Source organism: Notolepis coatsorum (genome assembly GCF_963971535.1).
Source record: "Notolepis coatsorum genome assembly, chromosome: 4".
NCBI lineage: Eukaryota > Metazoa > Chordata > Actinopteri > Aulopiformes > Paralepididae > Notolepis > Notolepis coatsorum.
The window spans coordinates 49,371,346-49,396,320 of NC_140168.1; the positions used below are offsets into that span (position 1 = coordinate 49,371,346).

The 24,975-nt window shown below is 43.6% G+C and overlaps 1 protein-coding gene across 2 annotated transcripts in view; it reads right to left on the reverse strand.

Annotated features, from left to right (window-relative positions):
* Positions 1–24,975, reverse strand: part of LOC311227688 (histone-lysine N-methyltransferase 2B-like) — a 164,691-nt gene that overhangs the window by 73,465 nt on the left and 66,251 nt on the right. The window contains exons 7-13 of one of the 2 annotated variants that reach the window (XM_084313440.1): positions 19,277–19,377; positions 19,041–19,186; positions 13,747–13,817; positions 13,233–13,538; positions 9,215–9,324; positions 5,954–6,058; positions 678–791 (exon numbers count right to left, since the gene is read on the reverse strand). In XM_084313440.1, coding sequence (XP_084169566.1) covers positions 678–791; positions 5,954–6,058; positions 9,215–9,324; positions 13,233–13,538; positions 13,747–13,817; positions 19,041–19,186; positions 19,277–19,377 — 953 coding nt within the window. Of the gene's footprint in view, positions 1–677; positions 792–5,953; positions 6,833–9,214; positions 9,325–13,232; positions 13,539–13,746; positions 13,818–19,040; positions 19,187–19,276; positions 19,378–24,975 lie in introns of both variants that reach the window. The other variant, XM_084313439.1, reaches the window with a different exon arrangement.

A 24,975-nucleotide genomic window follows, 5' to 3' on the forward strand; every position in this document is an offset into this window, starting at 1 on the left:
ATGTATCTGTATACTTTAAAGCGGTGGCCTTCTTACCACACCTCTGGCGTCCAATGAGTTAAGGAGCCACATTGACAATTGTATTTTTTGAAAGAGCCATATTACAAAAACACCCTGTTCCTCAACCAAACCAACAACAGCAGGCTACCAATAGGCGATTTACAACCGATGAAAAAGCATGTACTGCATACTGTACCATTAGGTTACCGTTACCATGGCAACCTTGATAGACTAGCAGTGTTTAATGGATGATTGTCATTAATGGTTTCCCCTGGCAATTAAAGGTGTCCCTGGACAGACAGCCCATAAGCACAAAGTCCATGTATGTAATGTTAGTAAAGTCCTAAACAACTGTAGTAAAGTCCATAAATAATAAGAATAATGTAGTAGGCTACAGACAGCCTGATCTGTGTTTGCATCCCTGTATAGTTAGTTTTTGATAGTGTAAGATATCTGTAGTTAAGTGTTTTTGACAGTGTTAAGATAGTTAGTGTTGTTGACAGTGTTAAGGTATAGTTAGTGCTTTTTGAGGGTTACAACATAGTGTTTTTTCATAGTGTTAAGGTTTAGTTCAAGTGTTTATTGATAGTGTTGAGGTATAATTAGTGTTTTTGATAGTGTTAATATATATATATTTCTTTATAGTGTTATGGTACAGTTAAAGTTGGATGAAATACCTCATGGTGTCCTTTGCTGGCACAGAGCAGACAGACAGGCTGAGGTGTGGTGGGGATAGAGGTGAGGACACTCAGGCCACCCATCAACCACACATTCTGAACAACACAGTCCTCCTGATGAGAGAAGGCAAAGAAGACGAGAGGAATGAAAAAAGAGAGCGAGATAAAAAGAACAAAATACGGTTGTGCGTAGGCTTGGGCGGTATGACGGTATACCACAGTATTTAGAAATACAGACGGTATTGAAAATCAATACCGTCAAAATCACAGTTGGGTTTCAGTTTCTATTTACACTGAAACGGAGTTTTCGACGGGGACTGCAATGGTTGTAGTGCACACACACAGCATGGCCAGCAGAGGGCAGTTTCCTAATGATTGATTGGCTATTGTGAGTCACGTGAGGAGAACACAGAGGTCTTAGCGTCACACTAACCTGTATGCTGTATGTAACTTCATCCAGCACAACGAGACGAGAGACAGAGGCACTTCTTTGGTAATGTAATATAAAACGGGGTGAGTGAGTGTTGACATTTCTTTTTTGATCCACTTTTTTCTCCCATTTTCTATTTTTCTCCCATCCCAATTTCGTATCATCCAATTCAACCCTCCCCTGTCTCGAACGCTGTTTCTTGCCTGCCACAAGCCGGCTGCAATGTGGACTAAGTCGTACATAGCATGAGTCCCCTCCGATACTCGAGGTAACAGCAGTTGCATCTTTTCACCTGCGCTGCGCGATCTTTCAGCGTCAGGGGTCTACGCTTTGGAGGGGCGCCGCCGCCATCGCTTCCTGATTCTACTGCGCAGGCGCACCAACCGACCTGTAGGAGTCGCTGTCCACAACGCCCGATCCCCACCCATCAGTTTCCCACCCCCTAATACTGCCAATGTGTATTAGTACGGACGACCAGCTAAACTGAAAGCAATGTGGAGCGCTGGGCTCGAACAGGCGAACCCAGCATCTCCAGTATTCGTGGTGAGCGCATTGCCCACTGCACCACGTAGCCGCCCCAGTGTTGACATTTTGTTATCCTAATGCAACTGGCTCACGTTGATACCTGAATGGTGGCTAACTAGCTACCGTTAGCTCACGTTGATACCTGGATGGTGGCTAACTAGCTACCGTTAGCTCACGTTGATGCCTGGATGGTGGCTAACTAGCTACCGTTAGCTCACGTTGATACCTGGATGGTGGCTAACTAGCTACCGTTAGCTCACGTTGATACCTGGATGGTGGCTAACTAGCTACCGCTAGCTCACGTTGATACCTGGATGGTGGCTAACTAGCTACCGTTAGCTCACGTTGATACCTGGATGGTGGCTAATGCCCCTTTTCCACTGCATGGTATCTACTCGACTCTACTCTACTCGGCATTTTCGGTTTTCCATTACCAAAGTACCTGGTACTTTTTGGGTACGTTTTGGGTACTTTTTTAGTCCCTGCTCTGTAGAGGTTCCAAGCGAGTAGAACTGGTACCAGAAAAGTCACGTGAAACAGTGCAGACCACTGATTGGTCACTCGTTGGAGCATCTGAACAAAAACAGAAAGCCACCATGTTTAATGGCTCGCGTAGAATTTCATTATGTTTGCAGCAGGAAACAAGTGCAATAAACAGTCACTGTGTATTCTGCCTCATTTATTGATGAAACAAAACCGACATCAACACAATTTGCCACCGAGCGGAGAGTTTAGTCTCAGAAAAAGATCGCTGATTAAGCTTGTTGTTAGGGTTAGGGACGTGAGTGGTAACGTTAACTTTGTTGTTAGCCTAATGCTAACGTAAACGTTAGCAGATAGATAGACTTGTAGAATAGACACAATGAGAGGTAACGTTAGCGTTAGCAGAATAGACACAACGAGAGTTGATTGAAAACTGTGTTTTACTCTGGCTTGCCAAGCTCATAGCCCCTTTCGTGACTGTGATGCACCGAGTGAATCCACAGTCACTTGCTCCTCAATAGGAAACCAACCTAGATTTACCATGAAGGACTGGTTCTGGCCGAACCGTTCGTTATACAAGTATCACAGAGACATTTCAAAGGTACTCAGAGTTGCACGAGGGTTTCGGACAGAGATACGGGATGGTTTGAAAGCTCTGCGTTGCTAATAAACATTTTAAATATTTTTTATAAACTGCTCAACACTGCATTATTTCCGGCGTTGGCTGCCTGGTGTGATCACAGCGCATGCGCATCATGCACCCAACGCCGGAAATAATGCCGTTTTGAGCAGTTTATAAAAAATATTTAAAATGTTTATTAGCAACGCTGAGATTTCAAACCATCCCGTATGTCTGTCCGAAACCCTCGTGCAACTGTGAGTAGTGTACCCTTGAGATGTCTCTGTGATACTTGTATAACTAACGGTTCGGCCAGAACCAGTCCTTCAGGGTAAATCTAGGTTGGTTTCCTATTGAGGAGCAAGTGACTGTGGATTCACTCGGTGCATCACAGTCACGAAAGGGGCTACCAAGCTCACGGACCTCTGAGCAGGTCCTGCATTATTATGACATAGCTATGCTGGAGCTCTCATGCTGATCACCAGCGGCCCCGCCTCCCCACACGGAGACAAACTGAGTACTTAGTACCTGCAGTGGAAAAGGAACGAAGTACCAGGTACCTAAAGCAGGTAGAGTAGAGTAGAGTAGAGTAGAGTCGAGTAGGTACCATGCAGTGGAAAAGGGGCAATGCTACCGTTAGCTCACGTTGATACCTGGATGGTGCCGGCAGTGGCTACCGTTCTGTGATTTGTTTACTTCGAGGTTGAAGAAAGTGCACTTTCAGGTTGAAAGAACGGCCCTAATCTCAACGTGTTTCAATATAAGCGAGCGTTATGTATGGTGATAACGAGTATATTGTTAGCTCCGCACCCCCCCCCGCTGATGAAAATGAAAGTCATACCGTCATATACCGTATACCGGGGTATTATGTCGGCAGGGTATGACGGTATGAAAAAAATGATACCGCCCAAGCCTAGTTGTTTGGCAATATCACTTTTTGTTTCCAAACCACCATATAAACTGTGGTATATAGATTATCAGTATTTTACCGACTTGCATAAGGTGGCACACTTTATTATAAGGATAATTTCTGTATACTACTAGGCTTGGGCGGTATGACGGTATACCAGGGTATTTAAAAATCCTGTCGGTATGATTTTCAATACAGTCAAAAATACAGATACGTTTCTTTCTAGATGGGATCGTCACAGCGAGCGTGATGTCACAGACTATGCGCCATCGAGCGTGATGTCAGACTATGCGCCATGCAACGTATGTGGGCCAGCGTTTCCGTTAGCCGGTAATTACCGGTATTTGGCCGGCAAAATCTGTTGAAGTCCGACAAATTTAATCTCTCCGGTCATAGTGTCCGGTGAAAATAGTTCCCTCTGGGCACAGTTTGATTATTTGAATTGTATTTGGATGGGCTGGAGTTGGGTGGCCTATGCGATGAACGAAACAATCATTGCGTTTGTTGTCGTTGCTTCGCCAAGCAGCCGGTCTGGTAATGACGACGCTGTGTCAGTGAGAGCTTGCTGCTGGATTTGCGGAAGGCATGCAGCTGCAGACCCACAGAACCCACCAGCTTTGCTGGCACAGTGCGGTCCCCAGACCTGGAAAGCTGCTCTGCGGGTCTGCAGCTGGATGCTTCTTGCAAACTAACTGCAGGCGGCTGGCCGGCTCGCGCTGATATTGTTGGACCGGCTGCTTGGTGGAGCAACGATGAAACGAATGTAATGAATCGTTCGTCGCATGGGCTATTTAATTTTGGCCTGTTTTGGTACGGTTCGGGTGGTCAAGTTGTGCTTGGAGGGAGTTGTTTTCACCGGACATTATGACCAGCACCAAGTCGTTGGGAGGTGGAGATATACATCACGCAAACCCACGATAATGTTGCCGTCTCTCTGCCAAATTTCTCAGTTCTTCGCTTGATATAATTAATACAAATGTCCAATATAACGGAATTCGTTAGCTCATAAAAATGTGATTATAACAGACTGCTGTTTATTAAGGTCGGGCAGACTGCCCACCGACACCTCAAGTCGGCAGCAGCACGCAGTCTCGAGGGACTTATTTTATTTGGAATATATTAATGACTGTATATACGCAAAAGTAGCATAGTTTTAAGTTAAAATATTATAAATGCCTTGATGATGTCATTCTTTATATAGGCCTATCAATTGTTTTTAAGCTCAATATAAACTCTGACCGGAATTTATCCCATTTGTCCGGTAGATTGAAATCTACCGGACACTCGGACCTGCAAAAAAAAATTCTAACGGAAACCCTGATGTGCGCGCTGTGCAGTTTGTTTACGTTGGTAACACGTGTCATTAAGGAATTTAGGTTAGAGGTTGAAGAACGGCCCTAATGTCAAAGCGTTTCAATATAAGCATCTTGTATCATTCTTAAGATACCAGTTATGTTGTGGATGTAAATTAATGTGTGCTTGCTTATGTAGAAACAATGCATAAGATAACGAGACCTTTTCATTATAACGTCTTGCAACTACGGTTATGATTAAGATATCAAGTATTTACTCCCGGAAATGTATGGTGATAACGAGTATATTGTTAACTTAGCTCTACCCCCACCCCCCGATGAAAGGCATACCGTCATATACCGTATACCGGGGTGTGATGTCAGAAAGGTATGAAGGTATGAAAATAATTATACCGCCCAAGCCTATATACTACCTTCATCATCCTGCCTGGATTAAGTCATTGAACTGCTAGCTGGTATACCTGCCTACTTTTCAAATATTTTGCAATTCAAGACATTAGTAAGCAATATATTTCTAAGAAAACCGTACCAAACCGTACTGTATTCCCCCCCCCCCCCCCCCCATGCTGCTTTGACAGCAAAATTTCCCCAAGGGGATCAATAAAGGATTATCTTATCTCGTCTTAAAATGGATGAAATGGGAGAATATTTATAGGTTTTCCTAGTCAAGGAATCAAATCGTCTGCTTGCATGTAATGTGGTATTTAATATTGTTAATGCTTATATAAGTTGTTTTTGCCAAAAGTAGATGCCATCATCTCCCTGTTGCCACATTGTGTTATCATCAGCTGTAAGTGAGAGCCATTTGGATCCAGTGACCTCATGCACAGGGACACAATGCACACAAGAGGTGTATTTTCATCTTTCAATGTTGGAAGCACAGCAGCTCTCTCTACCGAGTCGATGTATACAACTGAAGCACTTGGTTTTAGAGATTATTTTTAGCATCCCAATAAACAGTAACATTTAAATACTGCCAAACAGTGCAAAACATACCTTGAAGTCAACACGGATTCTGTGTGTGGTCTGCAAGAGGACCTTTTGGGGAAATCCATTAGTTAACCCCGCCAGGGTGTTCAGCGGTGCATGATCTGCAGGATTCTGGGAATGAAGGAGACAGTGTTGGTCAGTTCTGGGTTGGTGTTGCAGTACTCCATCTTTAACCAAGTTCTCCTCCTCTTCTTCAGGTGGCTCCTTTGGCTGCTGGTCCCACTCCTCCTGGTGGCTCTTCTCCTGTACTTCCGTGTTTGTCTCAAGAGGCTGAGGGTGTGCTTGCAGAGTCTGGTGTGGCTGCGGAGCTTCCTGCAATACAGATTCAGACAGCCGGCGCAAGCACAACCGCAAAGGCGGCTCTGTGGCCCTCTCCGACAGAGCCGCTTGCATTCGAGGCTGGGGTGATTGCTGGGCCGGCAAAGTTATAGACTTGCCTAATTGCATAGCCGATATAGCCGCTTGCACTATAGACTGGGGTAAACGGTGCAAACGCAACTGCAAAGACCGCCGTGGCAGCGGCCGGGACACGGGCAGTGCTAGCATTTCTGCCTGGGGCAATTGCAGAGGTGGCAGATTTACAGACTTGCTTAACCAGAGAGACGCCTGTTCAGCAGACTTGTAAATGAGTAAATGAGGCAAACGTAGCTGTATAGGTAGCGGTGTTAATGGCTGGGGCACCGGCAGAGCTGCTCGCATTACAGGCTGAATCAATTGTACGGGTGACTGTGTTACAGAACACGATGAGTGTGGGGAAGACCGCTCCAGAGACTGGGGTGACTGCAGAGGCAATGGCAGGGCCAACTGCATTAAAGACGGCGGCAATGGACTCCCAGGTGGGCTGGAATCTTGGACGGGCTCCCTCCCTTCCATCTCCCCCTGTGCCTGTGGAGGAGGGGACTGCCTAAGCCAAACAGCACGATAGGTTTCCACAGTCACGCTAATACTATGCATGCAACAGCGGCGACCGGCAGCGGCAGAGAGTTAAGAGAGGTGGACTATCACTATCAGCACCACTAACCTTTGAGAATCATCTGTTCACTTCTGGGCAGGAATGACAATGGAGCAAAAGGTTGAGGGAACCCAATTACTAGCAGCATTATGGCCACTCACACCAGTGAAAGAGGTTGGGAAAATACCACTACCCACCTAATTGATTCTATGAAAATAAATGACCAGTAATTCTATATATAATTTGATACTTGCCCATCAAAAAAGACATAGCTAGGTCTAAGATTGTACATGATATTCTTGATTCAAATGGAGTTGAACAGATATTCCAATGGTTGTGTTATTCACCTAAGACACTAAGGCAGAGTTCATGGTAGGAAGTGCTGCTTTGTTTTCTTGGTGTTCCAAGTACAGTTCTTATGGGGAAGAATTTGTATGGTCTGTCCACTTCAAAGCGCAATTCTTGTGGGGCAGAGTTTGTATGTGTTCTCCCTATATTTGGAGTCATTTGGTGTTATGACAATATTGATAATTTTTCTACTGGGCAATATACCAATATTTATCCTATATCTGCATCATCGTGTAGTGCAACGTTTCGATTTGAGAATGCTAATTAAAAATGTGTTTAATTTTTACACTGTATCTCACTGTAGAAGACAAACTTAAACTGATAAAAAATGTGTCCATTATAATTTCACCTCAAACGTATGACTGGTTTCATTCATGTATTTTTATGTACTTTGAAGTTGGACAGGTTTGAGGATTAAAGGGAGAAGCCAGGGAAACTAGAGGCACTGTAAATGTTACCTAGAGTGTTTTTCAGTTACAGGGAGTAAAACACAATGAAACAAGGATTTGATCAAGCCTGCTTTCAATATCCCCTCAACATAAAATAAAAAGGACTTCTCTATCCACAATCGTACTGCAGGCACAAACTCCCCTGACAAATTTTTCAATCTTTCTATCCCATTCATTCCATCAAGTGCCTTCCACTTCACTAACTAACTTAACAAGTAAAGCTTTAACACTTTGCCTGCCACTCACGAGATTTCTCTGGTTTATTTATAGGTGGTTGAAAGCCACTCACGAGATTTCTCGGATTTTTATTTTTTTTAGCGATCTGAAATCATATTGCATCACCCGAGCCTACCCGAGTATAGCCGAGCGGCGCCGGCGATCATTGTGGAAAAAAGCACCCCCTGTCGTCTCCCAGATGACATAAGTGATTTTGGAATGGACTCAATGAAAATGAATGGGGAATCCGGTACTCCACATTTTCCAGTTCACTGATCCAGCCGGGGTTACCACAGTTAATTCTGGAACCTCAGAGCCCCGCGGATCATGGAGTACTACTGTATCGCGTTGGATCCATACACGTATCGATTTTTTCGAATGGTGATCAGGAATTGGAATATACCAGTTGGATACCATCTGATGTCAGGTAAGGACTCTATGTTATCAGTGTTAGGATAATCAGAGTAAGTTTGATGAAGTTATAAGCTGTTTTGTGAAATGTCTTCTTTCGGTTTCACTGAAAAAGTCTGAGAGGAAATCAACGGAGCGATTATCCGTGCGCGGCCGTAATGTGCTTGCGTGCACGTATAATATTGATCATCTAGCGTTTATTTGAAAACGATTCATAAAAAGGCCGACTAATATCAACGTTGTGGAATATTCCAGTAAAAGACGATTTTCATAGAATGCTCCAGAATGAGCTGTTTTTTATCTGAAAACGGGTGCTTTTCTAAATGCTCTGAAACGGAAACGACGCGATAAAAAAACAATCTGCCTTGACAGCACTGACTGGAAAATAGTCTTTGATAATGCGATGGGCAGATTAGACACATAGCCATAATTTAAAACATAGATTAGGCGATATTAACATTAACATTGGCGCCGATGGTGGCATTCAGGGGGTAAAAAGGAAAACCCGGCGTGGCAGTGAAAGTGTTAACTGTGAAAAAAAAAATGCGTGTAGGACAACAAGGAAGTGACACACTGAAGCACTAAACAGTTTACCGGATGTTCCTTTACTTAAGAACCAGTTTGCATAATTTTACCATGAACACACCCTCATTGACGCTTAGGGGTTAATGTGAAAAGCAGGAAGGTTAGTTTTCACTTCAAGCGCAAGGCATTTTAGAAAACAGTGACACATGAAGCTACAGACAGGACATCTGACAAGAAAAACAAAGTGAAAAGGATTAAAACGGCTCATTCTTCACACAGAGATGTTAAAATGAGAGAAAGCTTATGTTAGGGTGCTGTTAACATTACTGATGCAGGCAAGTGGGAAAATGTGTACGTCATCGTTACCTTAAGAGTCCTAGGCCTTCCCACAGGACCTCTAGGGCCGGTGCGACGATGCCTCACCATTTCAATGGGAACGTCTCCTGGAACTGTCCGGCTGTGTTGAGGGACAGGATCTACAAAAGAGAAGAAAAAAAAAGAAAGAAAAAAAAAAGAAAAAAGGGATCTTGGAACCAAAAACTTAAGTCGGTTTACATATTGTAAAATAAATTTTATATGGTTTTTGCCAACATGACTGTGGGAAAAGACATGTGTGACAATGGTTAAAGTGATTTTAATTACATGTCTGAAATTATTATTATTAATATATTTTTAAATAGAGGCCCCTCCCCACAAAAAAAGATATAATACAATCAATAGAAAGAAACGACATCCAACATCAATTCCTCCATTCCCCCTCCAAAATGTCCACTAATAAACAAAAAATGCTATTACTGTTTTAAACCAGAGTAAATAAAGCTCCACAGCACCAGTCCCCTCTGGTTATAACGTATGTTCTCTATGGTGGAAGGTTCTGGCAAATACAACTAGCCACAATCATTTACATGTGCAACACAGAAATCCATGTGCATATATTTAATATAAAATGTATCTCAAGTTTGTTGGTGTGTTTGGGCCTCATCTTTGTTTCAAATGGCTGTTCAAACTAGATACAATAAAATCTTTGTGGCTGGTCTTCATTCTTTCCAGAGGCTCCAACCCAGGGTGTCTACATCAAGTTAAACGAAATACTTTTGACATTTTAATGCCAGTTAAATTAAACTTATGGACAACTTTGCAATAAAAATAAACACTAAATGTGAAAATACTCTTCTGAATAAATAGGTATACTGGCAGTTCAACGTGATTAGTAAGGCACATTTACAATACCTGGTTGAGAACATTTGTCAAAATATTTTGTGTGTGAAGAAATATATTTGCCCTTAATGCTGCAGTGCAGAATTTACATATACATAAAATGGCAAATGTAAGCCCATATATTCTGCCCATATTGCCCAGCCCTAGTAAATCCACCCTAAAAGCAAAATGAGCAGTCTCTGAGGCAGTCTGTTGTCATAGGGAATCTAATCATCTTGACTGGACAAGATGATTGCCCTACTTTTTACAGCTAGTATTTTGCCCATATATCGGTGGCATTAGACAATTATTTAACCCGCAATATTTCTTAATTGTTTTGTCCATATAGTTCCTCAAATTTATATTCTGAATAGGGAATGTGCAAGGAAACCCACGATGTAAATCACCAGTTCAAATGATGGGTGCAATAACATTCATCAACACTTTGTGCGGCAAAAATACTTGTGTATCGTCGCCAACACTTGGGCGCCAAAATTGGATCCGTTGATCTTTTTCCTTTGATCCCCGTTCTCGCTCGGAGCTCCCTGGGTCTCCCTGGCACAGCTGCCTACGTTGGAATTGCAATGACGATCGAATCCCGCCAGGTGGCAGTATCACCTACCTTTTGAACTGGGGATATCAGTCGTCTTCCAGTACAGAGTTACCTCCGGCTGCTTCCGCCTCGGACTGTGGATCAGGACATAGCAATCGGCCGGAGATTTGGTGCCTCAGAACAATTTCCCCCCGTATGGTAGCCATGCCCAATATACACGAGATACACTGGGATTTATTCATTTTGTAGTACCTACTTTTTTTTTTTAATCTAGTTTTTCTCCCATTTTTTCTATTTTTCTCCCATCCCAATTTCGTATCGTCCAATTCTACCCTCCCCAGTCTCGAACGCTGCTAGGCCATGCCTCCCACAAGCCGGCTGCAATGTGGACTAAGCCTTACATCACGTGTCCCCTCCGGTACTCGAGGAAGCAGCAGTCGCATCTTTTCACCTGCACAGCGCGATCTCTCAGCGTCGGGGGTCTACGTTTGGAGGGCACGCCGCCCCCGTCGCTTCCTGATTCTGCTGTGCAGGCGCACCAACCGACCTGTAGGAGTCGCTGTCCACAACGTCCGATCCCCACCCATCAGCTTCCCACCCCCTAATACTGCCAATTGTATTAGTATGAACGACCAGCCAAGCTGATAGCAATGCGGAGAGCTGGGCTCAAAACCAGTCTCCTGCATTGGTGGTGAGCGCCTTGCCCACTGCACCACCTAGCCACCACATTTTGGAGTACCTTCTGACTGAGGTAAGGTCTATTTTAGGTAACCTGCTGGTATTTTTTTTTAACCTAAGACATGCTTCTGTACCGATCACATTTTCGTATCTTACCGGACCTAAGACATGCTTTTGGTAACAATCGCAGTTTCGAGTTCAAACAACCCCCCCCCCCTTGATGATTTTGTGAAGACACATATGTATATGGTATATACTTTTGATTTGGAAGTATTTAGAGTTTCAGGCGAGCAACCCGAACGGTTTGGGCATAATGCATTTAACGCGTCATATCTCACGATCTGGGAAAAAAGACTATTTAGATTACCAGATTATTTTGGAAAGGGGCGATGTTTAGCATGGATAGCGCACAAACTACAGTATGTAGAAATGAACTGGTTAGTCACTGTTGGACTATGAACAATGCCTGTCAAATGAGACATACTATTGTCTCCATAGCTATAATACAGAACACACGATGGGTCCGCAAACATCGCTAAAATGGTCAATAACACTGGCGCCATTGAGTAGAGATGGGGAAACAGCATGGCGGTCAGTGAAAACTTGTATGAATGAATGAGAAACTGTAGTGTTTGCAGGTTAGCCAACTAGCTAGCTCTATGCCATCCAGACAGGCTAGCTATCTATCTAGCTTCATTGCATCCAGAGAGTTTAGCTTAATTAGCTAGTCCCATGCCACCCAGAGAGGTTTAAAGGAACATGCCAACTTGTTGGGAAATTAGCTTGGAAGTAAGTGTGCCAGTGTAACGGTCACAAAATACACTCCAAATACAACTCCAAAACTTTCCTGTAAACATGTTCACAGTGATTTCATCACCTCAAAAGCCCAGTTAAAAAAACAAAAAAAAACAGGGCTTTTGAGGTGATGAAATCACTGCACAGGCAGTAGTGGTTTTGCAAAAAACTGTTCAGAGTATATATCTGCTTAGAAAACGAAAATGTCTAATTCTTTATTTTTTTCCCTCCATGTGATAAATACACAGGTCACAACATGTTTACAGGAACGTTTGAGTTGTATTTGGAGTGTATTTCATGACTGTTGGGAACTAGGCTACACTGGCACACCTACTTCCAGTGAATGGCGCTAAGCTAGGCTAACGGTGCGGCTGTTCCCTAAGCCTAATGCATGCATAGAGAAAGAAAGGGTATTATCCGCTTGTCTAACTCCAGGGTAGATGGCAAATAAGCTAATTTCCCAAAAGGTTGGCGTGTTCCTTTAACTTAATAGCTATCTTCATGCCATCCAGACAGGTTAGCTTAACTAGCTAGCTTCAAGCCATCCAGACAGGTTAGCTTAACTAGCTATCTTCATCCCATCCAGACCAAACACATGACGGTCAGTCATCAGGGACAAAGTCAGCAAACACAAAGAGCAAAGACTGTAAAGTGATAACCCGAGGCATTCAAATACAATTATTTTACAGAGCACTTGGGGCGATAATTTTGGACCCTGCTTAAAGCATTCAATATAAAAATATTTAAAACTCTCCAAACTAAATGTATGATTATGTAATACTTTTTAAGGCCTTTTGTTAGTAAATGTAGATTCAAGACATTTTAAGGACCCTGTCAACCATAGAGAAAAGACTTCCTGAACCCGAGAGGAGGAAAGTACTGCGAAGCTCCACAGAACTGGATACCCAAAGACCTTTCAGTCTGTGTATCAGGTAGAGCTCTACAGAACTGGATACCCAAAGACCTTTCAGTCTGTGTATCAGGTAGAGCTCTACAGAACTGGATACCCAAAGACCTTTCAGTCTGTGTATCAGGTAGAGCTCCACAGAACTGGATACCCAAAGACCTTTCAGTCTGTGTATCAGGTAGAGCTCTACAGAACTGGATACCCAAAGACCTTTCAGTCAGTACATCAGGTAGAGCTATACAGTGACTAGTAACCTTGGCTTTTAACTTGGGTGCTGGGAGCAGCTGCAGGAGGCTTGGCCGTGAACTCTTCTCTACTTGCTGCAGGCGGCTTGGCTCTGAACTTTTCTCTACGTGCTGCGGGCGGCTTGGCTCTGGAATCTTCTCCACTTGTTTCCATGTCAGAGTCGGACTTCAGCAGGCTGCTGTAGGAGCGTGGCGTGATGTTCCGCCGTGACTGTCTGAGGGGGGTAAACGTCGACGGGCCCTCGTCTGCCTCACTTTCATTGCACTCCTCTTCAGTTGACGTGGCCCGTGACGACCGGTAGCGACTCGCCTGGACTGAGAAAAAGATTGTTATTACAAAAACTATTTTATGACAGAAGCTAAACAGCTATAATATACTGTATATATTCACATGTCTACTCATTTGTTTGCTTTTGTTTTAACTTCAAGAATAATAATGGCTATGTGTCTTGTTTTGTAGTATAACAGCCTAATATGAATAATAATATATGAGTCTCAATCACCACTAAGCACAAAAACATACGTTTTAATGGTTTTGGAGTCATATCTCGTCTTGGTCCTTCCTCGCTCCAAATCTGCGCACATTTCCGGTATCTGAGGGACGAGGGAAACATGGTTTTAAGACGACCCTTTGCGGTAAACTGCATGTATATTCATCTATCGATGTGTGAATGAGGAGGGATGTATCCGGCTACCAAGAACTTCATCGACTTTCAAATTTGGCAGTTGATTTGTCTTTTTCAGACTCCCTTTTCAAACTTATAGCTGGACTGTTAATGTTTTGCTGGAAAGAAATAAAATAAAAAGGGTATTTCCTCTTTTCAGAATCGCACAAAATGATTGGCCTAAAGGTGGCTTGTAGAATTCAATCTAAGCAATGTTAACCTCTTAAAAACGCAACAGCCCGTACGTTTTGCCCACCGGCGCGATGCGCCACTTTGCCGACTTCTAGCGGCTCGGGTGTGCATATTTACACAATATATATATCGAATTAAAGCCCTATTTGTTGCCTGTCGATTGCCGTTTCAGACAACAAAATCCATTCAGCGGTTCTCGAGTTACATGCCGATATGTGAGGCGTGCGCCAAAGTCTTTAGCAGACTTTTAATTTTTTCGAATACCACTCCCGACTCCCGACGCTCTAGCTCCGTCAATCATTTAGCGATCGCTAAAATTATTGGACAGGGTTGTAAACAGAGTGTGGCTTTCCAATGATACCCCACGTGGGGATGAGCGAATCAGGGATCTAGGTGAAAAGTCACGAGCGAAAAAGGAAGTAAAAAATGCGCCGAATGCATTGGAGTCTATTGCCGCTTTTCCACTGCATGGTACATACTCTACTTGACTCTACTCGACTCGCTATTGGTACCTGGTGCTTCGATCGATTTCCACTGCAGGTAGTGTCAGTGTAGCTGGTCGTCATAGGGTGCCGTGACGTCACCTTCAACGCGAGTCGTGACACACACACACACACACATATCGAAGCTAGCTATGGATCCAGTGCCTTATTAGCTATTGTACACTAGCCGGAATGCTAACGGTTATAATGGGAAATCCCAGTTATATGTCGATACTGGCTACGCGTCTTGCTCGCTATTGGACTAGCTCGTTTATACATATTGTATACATTGAAAGTATTTCCCATGCACCTTACATCTACCCAGCCACGCCCACTCCCGGTCATGTATATAACCCAGTTGTTTACAGAGTCGGAGGTTTAATTGTTTTTCTCAGCAAATTTAGTTTAGCGATGGCATTGCCACCAACCAAACAGTCCTTGTCAGAACTCCACCAATGCCCCCACTGCCCGGGCCTCCACCACTCACCGCGGGGGATCCCTGTCATGGCAAGCAGGTGAGCCCCCGTGGCGTGCGGTGCTGGGTTTGGGCCGCCCGGATGCCATAGCGGGTCCCTCAGACGTGAGGAGGATCCCCGGTCCTGGTGGCGTGAATATTAAAGGCAACCAACTTGTGTACAGCCTTTCGTTCAGCGTTTCTCCGATTGGCCACACGGCCACGTGACCGCGCTGCCGCGCGGCAGAGAGTTGCACCGCCTGCAGCAGCGGCCGTCTTCCGTTGGCCGTCGCAATGACTTGTTTTGTTTACATCAGGGTGAATGCTGTTGTATTCGCAAATATGAGAGCCAGCAATACGCAGCTCCAGTTAACCTAATTTATACCGTAATGAATCATTAAAAAAATATACCGTTAACTGGAATATGTTGTTTCTTTACACATATGTTGGATTATGTAATTGGTTTGTCATGACAAAACAATAAAAATCGCTACTTTACATCAGGGTGAACGCTGTTACGCTGCCACCACCCACTTCAATGACAGAGCTCTCATATTTGCGAATGCATAAACTATATCTTAAATTATGGCTATGTGTCTAATATGGCTGTTGCGAAGTCATTGATAAGCGACAGCCATATTAGACACATAGCCATAATTTAAGATATAGTTTATGCATTCGCAAAATATGAGAGCTCTGTCATTGAAAGGGCTTCTACAAGCCTCCACTGATGTACAGTGACGAGTGAATCTGGTAGTTGGTTTATGACGTTAAAAACGCGAAATAACATAACGTTACAGCGTACAGTTTCTAGTTAATCAGTCAGGCGTCAGCCTCCACACTGATGTACAGTGACTGACGTTAAAAACGCGAAATAACATAACGTTACAATGTACAGTTTCTAGTTACAGTAGTGACGCGTGAATCGAGATAGTCCTAACAGTGTTTATTATTAAGAGTCAGATAGTCCTAACAGTGTTTATTAGTAAGAGTCAGATAGTCCTAACAGTGTTTATTATTAAGAGTCAGATAGTCCTAACAGTGTTTATTATTAAGAGTCCTAACAGTGTTTATTATTAATTAACGTCATAAACGAACTACCAGATTTATTTTGCACCAGGGAACTTGAAGGTTCCTGCCGCGCTCGCGACAAAAGGGGGCGGGCTAGCGGCGTGGGGTCGTGGCCAATCAGAGAAAAGCTGAACACAAGTTGGTTGCCTTTAATATTCACGCGTCCTGGTGTCCCCATCAGTCTGGGCAGGCCACCCACCAGCCCGGGTGGGGTCTCTCTGATGGCGGATGACTTGCGGCTCAAGCTCTCCGCTCACGCTTGCTCCCGTCGTTCGATGGTGAGCGAGTGTAGCGGGTGGTCAGGGGAGGAGGTTGAGTATGCGGGGCCAAACGTCTTCGGTCCCGCAAAGACCCCGAGCCCGGAAGATATTTGTTTGGAGGAAGAGAGGCAGCAGAACAGGCTTCGCTCTCTTCCCCAAGCTGATGGCAATGGTGTCCACAGCCAACGGTGCCCGTTGCCCGAGCCCACGCGGATACCTTGTCCCTGATGGCATGGTGGGACACTTCTTTCGGGAGAACCCATGTGGCAGGCTGGACATGCTATGCCCAGGGCTTCCCCCTATCGACGCCTACGTGGCCCGGGGACAGGTGGTGTCCCACATCCAAGGCCTGACGCGTTCCCACCTGCCTTTTACGCAGGTGGAGGGTCGGGTCCGGGGCTTGAAGGCTGGCGTGCCACGGCTGGACAAGCCGCTGGCAGCAGTCCTCTGCCCCGACATGATGTGGCACCCTAACCAGAAGCCGAGGGGGAAGTCGGCCGGGCAGCTGGCGGTGTGGGCCGACAAAGCCTACATCGCCGCCACCCAGAATCTGGCCGCTGCGACCAACATCGCCTAGCTCTCGTCCTTCCAGTCGAGGCTGGGCCCTGGGCCCCAACCATTGTGAGGTCCTCGCCCAAGCCCTGGGGTCTATCCTGCACCTGTCCCAGCTGCAGGGCATAGCCTCTGAGAAGATGATGGCGCTGGCTACCCTGCAGGGCTGTACACTGCGACGAGATTATCGCAAATTGCCCCTTAATTTGGCCCGTGCGAGTGGAAAATTATATTTGGGGGCAACCTTGCGAGTAGTGATTTCAACCCTTCATTCGCATTTCACTCCTAAATTAATCCATACAAATTGGATACAAATTTTTTTTAAACATTAGCCTACAACCAGGGCTGTACAGTGCGACAGTGCGCGGTGCTATGAAAAAATCTGTCGGCAATGAATGAATTTACTGCGATAGCCTGTGTGGAAAAAATATTTGTGTGTGACATGAATCTGGGCAACGCAACTTGGTAGTTGTAGTCTATCGTGCGATTAAATACCATGTCCCGTCTGTGTAGAATCCATACATCCAACACCAAATCCCATAATTCCTAGCGAACAATCTAATCGAAACTCAATGTTGCATCGTCAAAGAAGAACTTCCTTTCAATAAGTTTAAGCCGCATGAGGCGGCAGGAGGTGACGTTGCGGGACTAGGCCTAAACCGCCTGTGATTTTGTCTTGGGAAATGGAACCATGGGGCTCTCGTGTGCACGTTTTTAAACAACGTAGCCTCAGAGCCCACGGATGGGGGTTGGGTCTCATGTTGGGTTTTCAAGCGATAAAGAGGACATATGCTTTGCGTATGTTTTTCACTTATAAATCAACACAGGGCTAAAACACTATTCCGGTTTCACCTGGTATGTTTTCCCAAATTTTTTCTGGTGGTCGTAAAGTGGACCTCAGCGGGTACATTTATCGGGCCTACATGCCTTGCTCCGCCAATTGGTCCAATAGCGAGCAAGACGCATAGCCAGTATCAACATATAACGAAGGTTATCCTGTAACCATAGTTATATGAGTACTGGCAAGCGTCTTGCTTTGCGACCCTGAGGACCCTGGTCTTTCGAATTAAATTCAGGCTCGGGCGGAGGAGCACAGCCACGCCACAGGGTTATATACGTGACCGGGAGTGGGCGTGGCTGGGTAGATGTAAGGTGCATGGGAAATACTTTCAATGTATACAATATGTATAAACGAGCTACAGTGTAGTCCAATAGCGAGCAAGACGCTTGCCAGTACTCATATAACCTTCGTAACATTAGCACATAAGCTAACAAAATTTGCGATATTTTTGTGAGACTAAACTCTTTGTTCTTGGTGGTAAATTGTGTTGCTGTTGGTTTTGTTTCATCAATAAATGAGGCAGAATACACTGAGTATCTTTTTTTAGTTTACTGCACTTTGTTGCATACAAATTTGTGTTTTTGTGCAGGAGGCCCCCCGTGTAGCGCAATGATGACGTAGTGATGATTCTCTCTTCTGACCAATCAGTGTTTCATGTCACTTTTGGTACCCGTTCCACCCGCTTGGAACCTCGACAAAGCAGGTACTAAAAAAAGTACCCTGTACCGGGTACCATCCTCAAATTTCAGCAATGGAAAACCGAAAAGGCAGAGTAGAGTAGAGTCGAGTCGGTACCATGCATTATTATTATTATTATTATTATTATTATTATTATTATTATTATTATTATATTTTTTTACATTTGACCAAAATAGCTCTATATCACTCTATGGACCCAGGGTGTTTTTTCAGCCATAATTTTTTTTGGAAATATACTTTTGGATATTGCAACTACTACAGAAAAACGTGAATAACAAGTTTTTCTACAACTCAAGTTCAGACCTATGTTACTCTATTTCATTAGCACTAAAAGTGAATTTTCTTTATTGTATCAGAAACTTCAGAATGTTATCTTTCAAAAGAGACCCGGCTCATGCATGTGCTATAAGTATAAAGTATAGTATTTTGGTTTGCAAAAGAAAGTATGCAGTCCTCAAGTTCAAGTAAAAAAATTGCCACTTTTGGGGGCGGCAGTTAAGAGGTTAACAAATACTGTGCTCAACACGGCTAATGGTACATAGCAGGCTGTTAACCAGAAGACTCACTGTAGTGAATTATCAATGAAACACGGGCAACTTACATGCAGCACTGGCGCTTGGTGTTGGGCCCACCAAACTTGGGCTTATCGCGACAGTTCAGACACTTGCCACAGTCGTGCTTTATATGGCAGGTTGAACACTCTCCACATCGCCGGGTCTTTTTCCCGTACATTATTCTGCGTTTTGTCTGTGGTGGCAAAAGAAAGCTTGTTTAAAAACGAGAATTTTGAGTATTGTGCTTAATGACCATTGTGCATTTAGTTAACTTAGGACTCACCCTTCTAAAGGAAATATTTTTACTGACACGACACCTCCCTGAGGTGACTGTCCAGTGAGAGCCCTCCAGATCAGAGACGTCATCATCGTCATCTCCAGCATCTGGAAGTAAGGTGAGAGAGGAGAGCAGCAGGTGAGTATCTTATGATTAGGGGTCGGAGATATAGTGGATTTACATAGGACTTAGCAGTACCTTTTTGCCTTCTCCATTCCAAATTCAATAATCCCAAATTCTTAGTCCTGTTCTCTGCGTTTTGAATCATGTGTCATTTAACCATCCAATAGTAACTGTTGTAAATTCTAGTGACAATTGTAGCAACAATACCTGGAGGTAATATGCAGCGAACTAGTGTAAAAATTACTTTATATCTCCATGAGTTATTTATATGTATCGACTATCGTGTGATATCTCTCCACTCCACAGGAGATACGATTACAATACATTTTTATATATAGGCCTATATATATATATACACACATAATTTAGATCTTTTATCCTTTTTAATAAAATAGGCTCAGGAATCAGGATTGTTAAAGCTAATTAGCCTAATAAACCATGTCAAAAAGTAAATTTATACACACACACACACACACACACACACACACACGGAGAATACATGTAGTTTATAGCAGACTTAATGATTTTACAATATTTTTGTTAATGAAGTGAAATATTTATTATCATCAACTATCCAGTTCGTTTTTATAGTGTAACTTTTGGCTACTTCATTGATCATCATCATTGAACGTACTCAGCCCACCCCCTTTCCACCACGAAACCGAAACAGATTTCTCCTCTCCTGTGCCTGTGAGCTATTTAGCTTAGCTTAGTTAGCAGCTAAGGTTTTACCGTGACGTGGGCATACAGGAATGATGAGGATGCAAAGCATGTTAGACGCATTGGACCTGTTGCTTGCAGAGTTTTCACTGCACATAGAAACAGCGCAACTCACGAGAGGAATTGTCACAAGGCTGTCAAAAACAGGGCTGAAGAGCTAGATGTCATAGCTTCTAATATTTAAGGTGGGGGTATCGGTATCGGGCTCAGCCCCTCCCTTGCAGCTGGAGTTGACATCAAACACGGAAGTTATCAAATGCAAGCGAAACGCGCCCTGTCGAGTGCCTGGCTCTAGGGAGAATCACGAATAGTGGTTTAACCACATAACGTGCACCGGGACTTATACGCACGCGCTCAAACATTTTCACGCAATTCACGTCTCAATGTCTAGCGGCTGCATTTTTCGAATAAGGGAACTAGGTGAAAGTTGATGAGCGAAATCAGACTTCAGAATGCACTGCGGTGGATGAGGAAATGGATTTTGGATCTGGACCTGTACTACATAAGACTTCAGGCTATGGAACCAGCTTTCCAGCTCATACCTCAATGCTGGAATATTGGAATATGGAATCTTGCAACCACTAAAGAAAATTGTGAGTACAAAAGGAGAGTATAATTTTTTTTTTATCTACTTTTTCTCCCCTTTTTCTATTTTTCTCCTGTCCCCAATTTCGTATCGTCCAATTCTACCCTCCCCTGTCTCGAACGTTGTTAGGCCATGCCTCCCACAAGCCGGCTGCAATGTGGACGAAGCCTTGCATCACGTGTCCCCTCCGGTACTCGAGGAGGCAGCCGTCGCATCTTTTCACCTGCACAGCTCGATCTCTCAGCGGCGAGGGTCTGCGTGGGAGGGACGAGTCTAGTTTTTTACCAACGGATTTCCAGTTCCGCGTTCTGTAATCCGATTGGCCACTGACGTTTCTGGTGCGATCTGATTGGCCAATGACGTTTCTGGTCATGTGACCAGGGTTTCCGTTAGAAAAAATTGTTGCCGGTCTCCGTGACCTGCAAGATTTCAACTACCGGACAAATGAGATTAATTCCGGTCATAGTTTATTGAGCTTTAAAACAATTGATAGGCAGGCTCATGTCATCCTCAAGGCATGTAGATTTATAATATTATTACTTAAAACTAGGCTACTTTTGCGTATACAGTCATTAATATATTCCAAATAAAATAAGTCCCTCGATACTCCGTCTCCGTGCTGCTGCTGACTTGAAATAAAATAGACCGCGTATGTGGCAGTCGGTCCGACACTGAACAGCAGTCTGTTATAATCACATTTTTATGAGCTAACGAATTCCGTTATATTGGACATTTGTATTAATTATATCAAGCGAAGAACTGAGAAAGCAGAGAGACTGCAACATTATCGTGGTTTGCGTGACTACTCTCTCCACCTCAATGTCACGCGGTCGAAAAGGGCGCTTGTCTATTGGACAGTGGAAATGTGTGTGTGGCTGCGATCCTGTGTGTGCGCGCGCGCGTGTGTGTGTGTCTGTGTGTGTACTGCGGAGCCCAGATCAGCGGAGCCGAGTTTTGACATGGCATTGATCCATTGTTCTATTGAAGCACATTACCTACCACCATCCTCTCGCTAAACAACTTGTAGACCACGGTGTTTTTATGAGTGCCCACAAGTAGCCGTTTTAATAATATAATAAGCCGCGCGCCTCGGTAATAATAATAAGCCGCGTTTTTTCTTCCTTCTTCCCAAGATGCACAGACATAGAGAGAGAGAGAGATAGATAGATAGATAGATAGATAGATAGATAGATAGATAGATAGATAGAGAGATTAGATGCAGTGTGCTTGTTTTGCAGTGAGTGCTGCGAGCAGTGGTAATAATAATCACTTCCTATATTTGGTTCGCGTTTGGTCCGATGAAGCGAACCGAGACCTACGTTTTTAAAGCTCTCGCTGACAACGTCGTTGTCATTATTAGAAGCATCGAGGAAACAAATGTAATGATCGTTTCGTTCATCGCATAGGCTATTTAATTTTAGCCTATTTTAATACAATTCAAATAATCAAATTGTGCTTAGACTCAGGGAATTATTTTCACCGGACATTAAGACCGGAGAAATTAAATATGTCGGACTTCAGGAGATTTTGCCGGACAAATACCGGTAATTACCGGCTAACGGAAACGCTGCCAGGGTTTCCGTTAGAATTCTTTTTTGCAGGTCTGAGTGTCCGGTAGATTTCAATCTACCGGACAAATGGGATAAATTCCGGTCAGAGTTTATTGAGCTTAAAAACAATTGATAGGCCTATATAAAGAATGACATCATCAAGGCATTTATAATATTTTAACTTAAAACTAGGCTACTTTTGCGTATATACCGTAATTCCTCTAATAGTAACCGGTATTCAATTAAAAACCGGGTCTCTATTAATGACCGGGTGCGCTGTTGAGCTAAGCAATTATAAGCCGGCCTCCTAATACAAGCCGGGTATATTTAGTTATTGTTGTTATATGCTGGCCTGGCTGTGCAGTAAATACCATATAATGGTATGGTGTTAATGTTTACCAAGAGAGTAAGCCTACCTCAGAATTGTATAAAATAAAGTTATTATTATTATTATACCAGTATTGTGATTGCACTATTTTACTTTATTTTACTTTTTTTGACCACCTGTAATTGCACTGTTTACTACCGTATTTCATACAGTACTTGGTTTCAATAAATGAACCCAGTACATTTTACTGGGTTCAAACTGACACAAAATGTTGATTTATTCATTATGATCTGTTTGAAAATTAGAAATATAGGCCTCTCTCTTATACATGCCTCCTCCTAATACAAGCCTGGTACCCGCTACAGTTGAAACAAATACAAGCCGGGGTTACTATTAGAGGAATTACGGTAGTCATTAATATATTCCAAATAAAATAAGTCCCTCGAGACTTCGTGCTGCTGCCGACTTGAGGTGTCGGTGGGCAGTCTGCCCGACCTTAATAAACAGCAGTCTGTTATAATCACATTTTTATGAGCTAACGAATTCCGTTATATTGGACATTTGTATTAATTATATCAAGCGAAGAACTGAGAAATTTGGCAGAGAGAGACGGCAACATTATCGTGGGTTTGCGCCGTGATGTATATCTCCACCTCCCAACGACTTGGTGCTGCTCATAATGTCCGGTGAAAATAATTCCCTCTAAGCACAATTTGAATTGTATTAAAATAGGCTAAAATTAAATAGCCTATGCGATGAATGAAACAATCATTACATTTGTCGTTGCTTCACCAAGCAGCCGGTCTAATAATGACATCCTGTTGTCAGCGCAAGCTGGCTGCTGATATATTTACGTGAAGCATGGAGCAGGCAGAATGGTGTTTTTAGGTCCGGTCTGGAAACCGCTCAGCAGCGCCCCCACCCAACAGCTGAATTGCCAATGGCTGAATTGGAGTACTGCACCCTGCCAAGCCATGCTTCTCGCAAATATATCAGCAGCCAGCTCGCGCTGACAACAGGATGTCATTATTAGACCGGCTGCTTGGTGAAGCAACGACAAATGTAATGATTGTTTCGTTCATCGCATAGGCTATTTAATTTTAGCCTATTTTAATACAATTCAAATAATCTAATTGTGTTTAGAGGGAATTATTTTCACCAGACATTATGACCGGAGAGATTAAATATGTCGGACTTCAACAGATTTTGCCGGTCAAATACCGGTAATTACCGGCTAACGGAAACGCTGGTCTGTACACAGTAGGCTATGTGTGCTAGCAGAGCTAGACTCCAGTCACGAGTCACGGTGCACATGTGCAGTGGTTTGTCCACCAAAAAAGCGCCAAAAGATCGAAAATAAACTAGCAGAGCCAGAACTGTTCAACTCCCCTGGAGCCACAGCCAGCAGAGAAGCCGGTTTACATTTAGCTTTTAAACCAGCTGCAGCTTGATAACTGGAGTGTGAGGGGATGTAACACTAAAGATGGCGGCAACGACAAAGAATTGCTGCAAAATAAACATACATCTGTTGTTTATAAAAAAAAAATTAAAAGAAAAATTATAACAATTTCGATAATTATCGATATCGAGAAATATGATAACATTATCATATCGTTATCGCGATATGATTTTTTGCCATATCGCCCAGCCCTAATTGGCAGTGGTGCTAGTCGTAATAGTAATCCAGTATATTTTTATATTTTCTAAAAAAATAACCCAGTTCAACACAGGTAACCACTTTTGCTTCATTTCTTTGATGGCTCAAATGTATGCTCTAGTCTAGTCGATTTTGAGCACAAAGTTCATCATAGATCTGGCCTCTTTATTTTGCTCTCAAAGTGCACCAGATTGATGCATTTAACTTTAAAATGTACAAAGAAAATTATTTCCAGGGGAGCATGAAGGGGTGGGACGATACATCGATCCAGATCGATATATCGATCTATTATCAATAATCAAATAGGATCGATGCCACGTAAAAAGATCGATTCATATTGCGATACTCTTATTTTGAAAATCCGGCGACGGATCGCCCCGCGCCCAGTGTTGTGAAACTCAAACTCCGTTTATGTGCAATCCTAGGGGAAACACTGTACTTCCACCTCCGCAACATCGCCAAAATTAGACACTGCCTCTCCCCCCGCTGCTGAATCCCTCATACATGCTTTCATTTCCTCCCGCCTAGATTACTGCATCTCCCTTCTCACTGGGATCACCTCCCGCTCCCTGCATAGACTCCAGATGGTTCACTAACACCCGGTCCTGTGATCACATCACTCCTGTCCTCCACTCCCTCCACTGGCTCCCAATTAAGGAACGCATTGACTGACTGACCTCCTTCTCCCTTACCGCCCCAACCGATCTTTCCCGTCATCAAAACTAAAAAGGGTTCGAGACC